We start from the raw sequence: 12,105 nt of genomic DNA on the forward strand, positions 1-12,105 counted from the left end.
TAAAACCTGTCCATGAGGCACTGGAGTTCTTTCTCAGTGTGCGAAGTGACGGCGGCATCATCAGCAAAGAGCATGTCGCGGATGGTTGTCTCATGTACTTTGGTCTTTGCTTTCAGTCGAGCCAGGTTGAAAAGTCGACCGTCAGATCTGGAGCGTAGGTACACCCCTTGTGTTTGAGTTCCATGCTTTAGGGGCAGGGCGAAGTGATGCCAAAGAGGGTGGGAGCAAGGGCGCATTCTTTTTTTACTCTGCTCTTGATGTCAAAGGGGTTGGACATGCTGCCCTCGTACTGGATGGTTGCCTTCATGTCATCATGGAAGGATCTGACGAGCCTGTAGAGTTTTGAGAGGCAACCAATCTTTGGGAGGCTGTTAAAGAGCCCTTCCCTGCTGACCAGGTCGAAGGCCTTGGTCAAGTCTCTGAAGGCTATGTAGAGGGGCTTGTGTTGTTCCCTGCATTTCATCTGAAGTTGACGTAGGGAGAATATCATGTCCACTGTGGAGCGTTTGGCTTGGAAGCCGCACTGAGACTCAAGGAAGACACGCTCAGCAAGTTTCTGGAGGCGCGCAGGCACGACGAGGGCGTAGAGTTTCCCAACGACGTTACAGTCTCTCTTGTCACCCTTATTGTTGTAGAGGGTGACGATCCTGGCATATCTCATGTCTTGCGGCACCGCTCCTTCTCTCCAACACTGGCAAAGAACATCGTGAAGAGGCTGCAGTGGGGTGTCTTTACAGCACTTGATGAGGTCTGGGGGGATTCCATCCGTACCAGGTGCTTTGCCGCATGCCAAGCTTTTGATCGCTTTCCTGAGTTCGTCAAGTGCTGGTTCAGCATCTAGTTCCTCAAAGGGCTGAAGCAACGACTGTGGTTTCTCTGGAGTACAGCTCTGAATAGTGCTCCACCCACCTGTCCATTTGCTTGCCCTTGTCAGTAATTAACTCCCACACAGGTGATCTTAAGGGGTGCTTTTTTGCCCTGTGTTGGACCAGGAGCTGTCGGGATGCCCTAGTACATTCCTCTGATGTTACCCGAGCCAGCTGCAGACTGGATAGAGTCGCTAAGCTGTTTCCAGTACTCGTTGGCACAACGCCTTGCAGTCTGTTGCACTTTGCTTCTAGCGGCTCTGGGTGCTAGGAGGGACTTCTCGCTGGAGGAGCGCTTGTATTCAGCAAGGGCAGCAAGCTTTGCATCAATGACGGGGATCATCTCGCTGGACTTAGCAACGAACCAGTCATTGTGTCTGGAGATCTTCTTCCCGAAGGTTGCAAAGGCTGTTTTCTGAATGACCTCTCTGAGGTGGTCCCATTTCTTGGAAGCAAAGCAATGCTGATGTTCTTCAGACAGAGCGTCTTGGAGGAACTTGGCAAACTCTTCTACTTTATCTGGGAGCTGCATGCTGGTGGTGTTGATGCGGGGTTTGCCTTTCTGCTTGGAGCTGTGGAGCATTTTGAGTTGTAGCCGGATCTTGCAGCAGACTAGAGAGTGGTCAGCGTCACAACTTGAGGTTGGTACGACGGATCAAGATCATGTCCAGTTGATGCCAATGCTTTGAGCGGGGAAGATGCCAAGACACCTTGTGTTGTGGCTTCGTTTGGAAGTAGGAGTTGGTCACGCAGAGGCCGTGGTAGGAATAGAACTCCAGCAGGCGCTGCCCGTTGTCGTTGATCTTCCCAGCTCCAAAGTGTCCGAGGCAGGAAGGCTATGAGTCGTGGTCGGCCCCCACTCGCGCATTGAAGTCTCCAAGGATGATGAGGTTTTCCTTGGGGGGTATGTTCTTCATGATGTCGCTGAGATTGGCATAAAACTCGTCTTTTGCTTCTGCTGTTGATGTCAGAGTAGGAAGGTAAGCACTGACGAGAGTGACTGGGCTATTTGAAGTGTGAAGGTGGAGTGTCATCAGGCGTTCGGATCCCTTGTCTCCCGGTTCAACCATCGTCAGCAAGGTGTTCCTGACAGAAAATCCAACTCCATGCTCTCTTCGGTCCTCTGCACTCTTCCCTTTCCAGAAAAAAAGTCTTTCTCCTTGAGAGTTCCTGTGTCGGCTAGGCGGGTCTCTTGCAGTGCAGCTATGTCCACCTGCAGTCTGAGTAGCGCGTTGTTGATGACGGCCGTTTTCCTTGCATCACTGGTGTCTTAAAGGACATCAGACAGTCCGGGTGTCATAGTTTGGACATTCCAGCTTCTCAGTTTTAGGACTTGGTCGAGTTTTGCAGTCTGCTTGTCGGTTTTATCCTAATCCCCATGCACCCAAAGAGGAAGGCAAACTGTGGCGGGCGGTAGCTATCCAGTGAGATCCGAGGATCTCTCCCACCGTCAGAAGCAACTCCTGGCGCCACGCTCTACGCCAATCGAGCCCTGTGGCTTATAACCGATAATCTGCTGCTTCCCGAGTTGTTTTCACGCTGTGATGCGAGACTGGAGTGACCTAACCGGGGCGCAAGCCAGAGCAGGATGATAAGTAGGGCAGGTTGTTGCCCATGCAGCAGATTCCCCCTCTCCACACTGTTGAAGGATTCAGAGAAACAGCAGGAGCTGATACATTGTGGCACCATCAGTGTCGCAGGAGTTGCCGGAACGTCACTGAAATCAGCAGCGTAACGCCTTAGGGACTCCATCCCCGGATTTCCTCAGGGTTTACTCCCGAAGCCTTTCCCTTTAGTTGGTAAGCCACAAGGCGGTGAAGGTTTGAAGTCAGAGTTTTCCTTCCCCTAGATGAGTGGCCTTACTGAGCTGACGAGTCCCATCTACCCATGCGGCAGGTTGTACTGAGTTACATTTTACCAGTAGCAGGGATACACCCTGACCTGACCTGAAAGTAAGTAAGTACGTAAGTAAGTAAGTAAGTAAGGAAGGAAGGAAGGAAGGAAGGAATGAAGGAAGGAAGGAAGGAAGGAAGGAAGGAAGTAAGTAAGTAAGTAAGTAAGTAAGTAAGTAAGTAAGTAAGTAAGTAAGTAACTTTATTTATCCACATATCGCATATCGGATATGAGCAAAGGCTCGTTTAAATGCAAATATGCAATAAGAGATTATCGTTTTAAAGAAAGTATCATAAATGTAGTGTTGAAGTTGAAAAAATGGAAAAATAATGCTGTTAATTGATTCATTTGCGCAGAATACTGTTACATTCAAGCGAGGATGAAGTGACATCCGTTTCAAATTTCTCTTGAAAACATTTATATTCTCTGATGTCGGTTAGATTGTTCCAGTGTTTGAGCGCTTGATAAGTGAACGAGTGAGCATATAGGATGAATTTGGTCTTCAGAGGAGCAGCTTTAATGGCCGCGAAGACTGTATTCACTGCTTCGCAGGATGAACATTTGGCGAATACAATTCGGTGCTTGGTCATGAATACTCTTGCAGACCAGAATGAGGGCTTGCTCGATGCGAAGATGTTCCAGGTTCTTTAAGCCGGCGACCTTAAGAAGTTCTTCGTAGAAAGTTGATTCGGAAAATTCACTTGAGTTCTCAGAGCGAATGCATTTGTTTTTTCTAGTTTAGTACACAAGCCTTACTCGATCCTATAAAGAGCGGAGATGCCATCCCAAGCGTGGAAGGGTAATAGCTTTTTAAAGTTTAATCGTGATTTCTATGGGCATAAATTTCCTGATTCGACGGAAGATTGAGACTTTAAAATTTGTGTTCACTTTATGGCAGATGTCTTTGATATGAGTTTGAAAAGAGAGGGAGCTGTCTATAGTGACTCTGAGAAGTTTAATTTGACTGACGTAGTCTAGGTGATTGTTGTCTATGATGAAAGGTGCTGGTAGAGATGCGCCGTTGAATAGAATTGATTCAGACTTGGTATTATTAATTATAAAACAGCTCAAACATTTTTGCGAAACCAGATAGTTAGGAGACTTAAAGGCTGTCTTGTAAATTCACTTGTAGGGTCGAGGGACAAATACTTGAAGAGTAGCTATTGGTGTCGTCAGTATGTAATCTCAAGGAAGGTGTAATTTGATCAGAAAAATTGACGTCATTCAAAAATAGATTGAAGAGGACGAGACACAAGATGGAGCCCCGAGGGACACCGTGTTTTACAAATTTCCAGTCTGAGCAAGTATCATTCACCTTGACATGTTGCTTCCGTTCCGTTAAGTAGGATCGGGTCGAGGAGATGAAGGGCGTTTTCAGTTACACCGTAAGCGACCAGCTCTGCAAGTAGTAGATTATGGTTAATAGAGTCAAACGCTTTCGCACCGGTGGCTCAGTTGGTTGAGCACGGGCATGCAGAACATGCAGAAGGTCGTGAGTTCGCTCCGGCAGGACCAACACTCAGGCAGGATCTTTAAATAACTGAGGAGAAAATTCTGCTTTTGTAATCACATCTGCAAGTGGTTAGACTCTCTAGTCTTCTCGGATAATGACGATATAACCGTAGGCCCCTTCTGACAACCCTTCAATGTTCATAATCCTGTGGGACGTATAAAAGAACCCACACAGGCTATTCGCGAAGAGAAGGGCATGTAGTTCCCGGAGTTTTGGTCTGTCCTCTGTGGTGTATCATGGTTGGGAGGGTAAATGTTCCGAGATACTAGCTACATCAAGATTCTCTAAATCCAAGGTTAAATAAAGATATGATATGATATACATGATGGTGATTGCTGCCGTGTGTTATTTACAGTCCAAACGTCTTTTGATATCTTTGCATGTCTTAAGAAGTGCTGTTGCACATGAATGTCCTTTCAGAAATGCAGATATGTTAACGTTGTCGCTAAGAAAGTTAAGAGAGAACTCGTACAGCTGGACAAATATAACTCTCTCTGCTATTTTGGCAGGTTTACCAATCTGGCCCCAGTTGTTCAAGCGATGGATAGCGCTATCCACTGGATAAATCACTTTATTATATCTCTCAGATAGTACACGCGCTGTAATTGGCTAAATTAGCGGCCGTATTCTACAGTACGGCCCGCTGTACAGCCCGCTAAATTTAAAATTTCGACAAAACATCATCTAGCGAGTTTTTCATGTCATTTCTGTTGCATAAACGTGTACTGAAAACTGTTTGAATCTTGCAAGCAACTATTTCAAACTTAACAGCCAAGAAGATTTAGTTTTTGGGATTTTGGCACGGCATTCTTTGTGGCAGTTGAACCTTCCGCTTCACTTTGATTAGTTTCCTTGCCCGCGCGCCGGTTAACCTCAGAGATATAATAGATATCTTACTAACCTCGTTTTCTCGGTCCGTACTGTAAGTTACGGATCCTTGTTTTTTCCCGTTGATTTATGGCCCGCGCGCTTCGCGCTTGGGCCATAAGTCAACGGGAAAAAACTCGGTCTGTAACTTACAGTACGGACCTCGAACTCTGTTAGTAAAAGGTATATCCACTGGATAATTCAATTGGTTTTGCTAGTGTTTTTTCCGCTGGATAGTGATTTATCCGGTGGATAGCGCTATCCAACGTTTGAACAACTGGGGCCTGAAGGCCAGGAGTTGCTGGTTATACCTTGATTGATAAATTGAACTGAGAATTGCTGGTTCGGCGAGTTTGAAAAGACGAAGGGGGATCTTGATGCAGGATTCCCGGATGGGAGGAAATGAGAAGACATGTGATCCATGATGATTATGCTAGGGTGTGATTTAAATGCTTCTTGGTGTAAGACGCGAGAGGTCATGTCACAGGGACATGTTACAGAGACATGTTGCAGCGACCAGAAACTTGTGAAGTGTTCACTAAGGCGACATGTAGCAGGGACCAAATCACAACATGTGCACACACATGAAAATGTTGCGGGTACATGTTTCAGGGATATGTTGCAGCGACCCATGTCCCAGCGTCCCATGAAGTTCAACAAGTTGAACTTCATGTAACACGTCGCAACATTTTCATGTGTGTGCACATGTTGTGATTTTGTCCCTGCTATATGTCGCCTCAGTGTGCACCACACAAGTTTTTTGTCGCTGTAACATATCCCTGCAACATGGCACCTCGTGTCTACCCACCCTTAGTCAGTTTAAAATAATCGCGTCGTGATGGATGATGGCATTTAAGGCCGAGACACACTAAGCGGCAAGTCGCTTCCGTATATACTACTTGAAAAACAAGTCGCTGCGACATGACGCCTGGTCGGTGCACACGCAGTGATTTCTAATTCAATATGGCGGACCATATAACGCTCTCTCATTGGTTCATTTATATTTTGTCGCAGCGACTTGTTGCCGGAAGTGACAACGGTGCGACAACGCTGCTTTCGCTAATTTTGTGTTCTAAAGACTATCAAATGAAATATGGAGTCCCGCAAGGAAGTTGTATCGGTTCAATCTTGTTCCTGCTGTATACTTCTCGACTCTTTAAACTTATGGAAAAACATTTACCCGATATGCAAGGCTACGCGGATGATACGCAGCTATATCTATCTTTTCGGCCGTCATCCTCTGAAGAGATGGATCGTGCACTATCTGCGTTATGTGCTGCCATTGCTGAAGTTCGTGCGTGGCTTATCTCTCACAAACTAAAATTCAATGACACCAAAACTGAGTTTATCATTATTGGTACTCGCCAACAGCTAGCTAAAGTGGTTCTACCTTCTGTGAAAGTGGGGACAGCTGACATAGCACCCTTGACCAGCATCAGGAATCTTGGTGCCTGGTTTGATGATAAAATGTCTATGAATGATCACGTCAACAAGACCTGTAGTAAAGCCTTCAGAGGACTTTACAACATCAGACAAATCAGAAAATTTCTTTCAACAGACACTACTAAAATACTAGTCCACGCCTTTGTAACATCGCACCTGGACTATTGTAACTCGCTACTGTTTGGCCTACCTGCATATCAACAAGAACGTCTTCAGAAGGTGCTTAATGCAGCTGCACGAGTCATATGCTTTATTCCCAAGTACGACCACATTACACCATCGCTTATAAAACTACACTGGCTTCCAGTGAAGCAGAGAATTGAGTTCAAAATTGCTCTATTAGTGTTTAAAGCAGTAAATGGCTTGTCTCCTGTGTACCTAACTAATTTACTTCAGATTCAGCCAACACGGAGATATAAACTTAGATCTGACGATAAAGAACTACTGTTCATACCAAGATCTAAATCAAAATCAGGAGACCGTGCTTTTGCTATAGCCGGACCAAGAATATGGAACGATTTACTACTTGACATTAGACTATCGGCAAATTTGGAGACTTTTAAAAAAAATCTTAAGACCTATCTTTTTAAAAAGGCTTACTATTGACTCCTAATTGCATAATTGTCATGAACTTTTTTGATCAGTTTACATATATATTTTTTCTTTTCTTTTATGCATTTAGATTTATTTTATATATTTATAATTTTGTATCTATATGTACATATTTTTTGATGTTTTTATATCCACATCTTATGAATCAGTTTACTTTAGTTCGTAAGCATTACGTTTATATATTTTGTAAATAGTATTTATTATTTATTTGTCTTTTTTCATTGTAAAGCGCTTTAGAATATTTTATAGTTTAAGCGCTATATAAATTTATATATATTATTATATATATTATTATATAAGTCAGGCATGTCAGTTGCATGGATGAAGTAGTCGTTAAGCAGATTAGTGACATCAACACTGTCGGAAATGAGACGGCAACCTTCATTCAACTGAATATAGCTGCTTTGCTTGTCCTTCCTTGGGAGTAGACACTGAAATTTCACCCAGAATTCCCCAGGGTGTCCAGAGTTTGCGGAGACATAAGTGCAGTATGATTTGAGTGCGGGACGTTTTAAAGTCTTAACAAAGTTCCTTTGTTTCCTATTGAAAAAAAGAGTATACAACCTTACCTTCTGAGTGATTGACGATTGCACAAGGTCAGTCTCACACAATCACGAATACGGTGTTGCTGCTTGTTAAGGCTCGCAGCATTAATTAATATATTACTAACGCTTTCCAAGGGAAACGCCCGTGGTTAGATTTCGGCTTCGTTTTTCTTGTGCATTCAGTCACTACTTAAGCTTTTAAAGCTGGTTAATTCGTCTTTTTAGCGCATGCGCGAAGTTTAAGCCAACATTCTTATATGGCATTGCTGAACGAAAATGGCGTCGTTGAAAATAAGCACGAATATAGAGTATATGCTCAAAGCACATACAAGCGTACATACCGTTCTCGCTAAAAAGGTACATTCTGTTCCGAGCCTAGAAGGCCCATCAGGCTGGCGCTTATCTCCCGTTACTGAAGCGACTAGGAGTATTTCTACTCCCTCCTGGGTAGGATGCTAGCATTAAATTCGCCGGTACCCATTTATACACCTGGGTGAAGAGAGGCACCGTGAGAGTAAAGTGTCTTTCCCAAGAACACAACACAATGTCCCCGGCAAGGACCCGAACCCGGACCACTCGATCCGGAGTCGAGTGCACTAACCACGAGGCCACCGCGCCTCCTGTTCGCATTGGACCCACAATAAAAGTTGTCGAGCGTTTTCAGAACGAGTCGGGCCGCGAACTTTACGAAAGATCACTTTACGGGCGAACGTTTATGACCGAACATAACGAGAATCATTACATTCACAAATAAATAATAATCTAGCCCATATCTCTACTGTATATTTCCTTTTCTTTGTTTTTCATTTGGCGATCTAGGACATCGGGAAAGCCCGAGGTCACGGAGATATGCGTCTAGTCCGATAAATGTCATCTAGAATGCCTATCATGAAGTGACATATATGAACAACTTGCCGCGCACATCTTTTCTTCGTCTTTTATTAAACTGAAAGGAGAAGCCACAACAAGGCAGCTTTTGTCAGGAGCTAGCTTTTTTTGTCTTCAATCCTGATGAAATCGTCATGAAAAGAGACTTGTAAACAGAGTAACCACACGCTATCATAAATGATATTTACTGTGCTTATATTAATCTACGCAAGCTGCCTCTTCAAAGTCGTATAAATAAAAAGGTGGTGTACAATTCAAGGAGAGAATTAAAAAACTCATTATTTTGTTGCTCGTGCGAACCGCTCGTGCGAATAATTACTATTTAAATTTATTAATAATTACTGTTACTGTTATTACTATTATTATTATTATTATTATTGTTATCATTATTATCATTGTTATTATTATTATTGGCAAAAACTAACGATAAAAGCGTCCGACGTTTCGGCGACATCTTGGCGCCATTGTCAAGGGAAACTAAATTAAATATGCGATCTCAAGAGAAACTAAGAGTCCAGAGTCATTAATTTGCATGAGTTGCACAAAGACCTTAGCGCGAATTGAGTCTGATGGTACATTTAAACACGGTCGTAATTGTTTACTGAGTAACATCTCATTAACTAGACAATCGAACTTGTTCTGGCATTTTTTCAACACATTAAAAACAATTGTGAAGGTCATCCGGAATCCTGCCTGAGTGTCTATTATTATAGTGTTTGCGCACTGACGAGGTCTTGCTTCTATGTCCATCAACGCGTACGAACAGATGGCCACGGGTGTATCCGACATAACCAGCATCACACTGGTCACACTTGAAGTTACGGTTACGACCGTGTTTAAATGTACAATCAGACTCAATTCGCGCTAAGGTCTTTGTGTAACTCATGCAAATTAATGACTCTGGACTCTTAGTTTCTCTTGAGATCGCATATTTAATTTAGTTTCCCTTGACAATGGCGCCAAGATGTCGCCGAAACGTCGGACACTTTTATCGTTAGTTTTTGCCAGTATATGTTTGTCTAAATCATTGTTAATTATTATTATTATTATCATTATTATTATTATTATTATCATTATTATTATTATTATTATCGGTTCACAAGCAAGGGCAAAAATGTTTAAATTTCAAAACACCTTATCCTAAAACCATGAGTCTTAATAAACTTCAAACATTCTTATCCTACCGTACGGAGCTACGAAAACGATTCTCACCTGCGCTAAAAGTACTAGTAGAGTTTTCAATTAATTTAGAAAGCTTTATCGCGCGATGCTAATGTAATTCAATCCGACCTTATCTTATAAATACACACCTGTCTGACTTTTGAAATAAAGCATCAATTGAAACCAGAAAAGAAAATTAATTGAAGCAAATGCTTGTGTTTTGGCACAAAATGGCGCAAAATATAATTTCATTCATCGAAGCAGCCATCCTTGTTATCATTTGCGCAGTCTCTATCATCGGGAACACAGCGTTTTTCGTTATTTTTCTAAGAAGCAAGACAATGCGCACGATATCCAATGGTTACCTTCTTAACCTTGCCTTCGCTGATTTACTGGTTTCTGTGCTCAACATGCCAGTGACAGTCGTCACGATCATCCAGCAAAGATGGATCTTTGGAGAAAGCGCTTGCAAGTTTTTGGGATTCACCACAATGGTGTCCTTTGTTTCATCCGTGATGTCACTTGCCATGATAGCTATCAACAGATATTATTACGTGGTGCACTGGAAAACGTACCGCTCTATCTTTACGCCGCGGAAGTCAGTACTGTTCGGAGGAATTGTATGGTTGATATCTTTACTGCTATCCCTTCCTCCATTGCTAGGCTGGGCAGATTATCGCTATATCCCTGGGCAATCTTATTGTTTTGTATTCTGGCCTTCCAGTGTTTATTACTTGTATTTTATGTTTACGATTTGCTTCCTTGGTCCCCCTTTCGTGATGTCTCTATCATACTATCGTATTTTACGATTCACAAGAGAAGCGAAGCGTAAGATCAAGCAGCACAGGAATACCAACGAGTCAGAGCACTATACTAAGAGACATGGGGGACATATTAGAATGACACCGGAAGAAGTAAAAATCACTTACACCTTGCTGATTGTTGTTGCATGCTTCATGATTTCCTGGACCCCATTTGTTATCACCATGTTCATGGTTGTTTATTATCCCCACCCACTGCCAAGAGCAATTCACTTCGGCACGCTGTTCCTTGGTTACGCAAGTTGCATGTTAAACCCATTTGTGTATGGCATAAGGAATGAGGCTTTTAAAACAGAGCTTGTTCGTCAATTTAGAGCTTGTTTTATGGCGCGTTCGAGAAATCGTACAGTTCCTGTCAACATTTGCATTGAACAGTTGCCAAGTTAAATGCCAGAGAATCGTAAATAAAATCTTCAAAGAATGGTATTACTGAAACATCTTTATGATAGGCGCTCGAATTTCCACGCAGAATGAAGAAAAATGCCTAGGTCGATCAGTTGACGTCTATGGTAATAAGCAAGAAAGTGTGGCAAAGGATACATTTCATCTTTTCACGCAACTTTTTTTCTTAAATTGCACAGTACATTTCCTGTAAGGTGACTTTGACGTCAACAGCTTTCAAGTCACTAGGAGCTGCATGTTTTTGGGTGAACTGGAAGATGACGGAATGACTTCAAACGTTTGGCTATCTTTGTTAAAATCAAAGTATAAATATTATTTTGATGAAGTAGAAGCAAGAGTAATGACATAAAAGTAGAGAAAATAATGAATCTCCTAAATGAAACCCGATTTCGAACGATGCTGTTCCTGATTGACTGAGCAATGTGACATGTGATCCCATTCACGTCGTTTGAACGAGAAAATATCACGAATCAAAACGTTTGACGTTATTGTAACCTGCATATCTTAGGATGAAAATAAAGTGTTTTTTTTTAATTTATCACGGGATGATAGAGGGAGTTTCAATCGAATGTAGTAAAACCAAAACCAAAGTAATTACTTTGGCCAATCAAAAAAGACGGAGACAATCCAGTAAACCAATCAAAACTCGAAGTAATTACACGTAGCGGACACAAAGCGCGGGAAAATGTGTACGCTCGAACCACGATTGTTTTTGGTTTCACTTCTGATTGGTTGAAACAAATGCTCGAGAACTTTGAACCAATCACTGAGTGAATTAATGCAAAACGAAAGTAATTCGCTAATTACTTTCGACACTCAATTGAAAACCACTCTAATCAAACTTTCTTCGAATACCAAGTTGGGATTCGAACCCAAGACCTCTGCGATTCTGGTACAACGCTCTACCAACTTGGAAGCTTATCGACTAGTGCAAAGGTACACTCGGTTTTTTCCGAGTTCCCCTAAGTCACTACTGAAAACAAATCATTTTTGTACATGCGTACATACACATATGTTTGCATGTGTATAAGAATCTCTTACTAACCGAGTTCGAGTGCCGTACTGTTTGGCACGAATTTTGCGAACGACGTCGT

The 12,105-nt window shown here is 42.6% G+C and overlaps 1 protein-coding gene across 1 annotated transcript; it reads left to right on the forward strand.

The window, feature by feature from the left end:
* Positions 1 to 9,699: 9,699 nt before the first annotated feature.
* LOC138006086 (melatonin receptor type 1B-B-like) lies at positions 9,700 to 12,105 on the forward strand. The gene has a single exon (XM_068852250.1). The coding sequence runs from the start codon at positions 9,998 to 10,000 to the stop codon at positions 10,994 to 10,996; it is 999 nt and encodes a 332-aa protein (XP_068708351.1). The 5' UTR covers positions 9,700 to 9,997; the 3' UTR covers positions 10,997 to 12,105.

The sequence above is a fragment of the Montipora foliosa genome, chromosome 6, assembly GCF_036669935.1.
Source record: "Montipora foliosa isolate CH-2021 chromosome 6, ASM3666993v2, whole genome shotgun sequence".
Taxonomy (NCBI): domain Eukaryota; kingdom Metazoa; phylum Cnidaria; class Anthozoa; order Scleractinia; family Acroporidae; genus Montipora; species Montipora foliosa.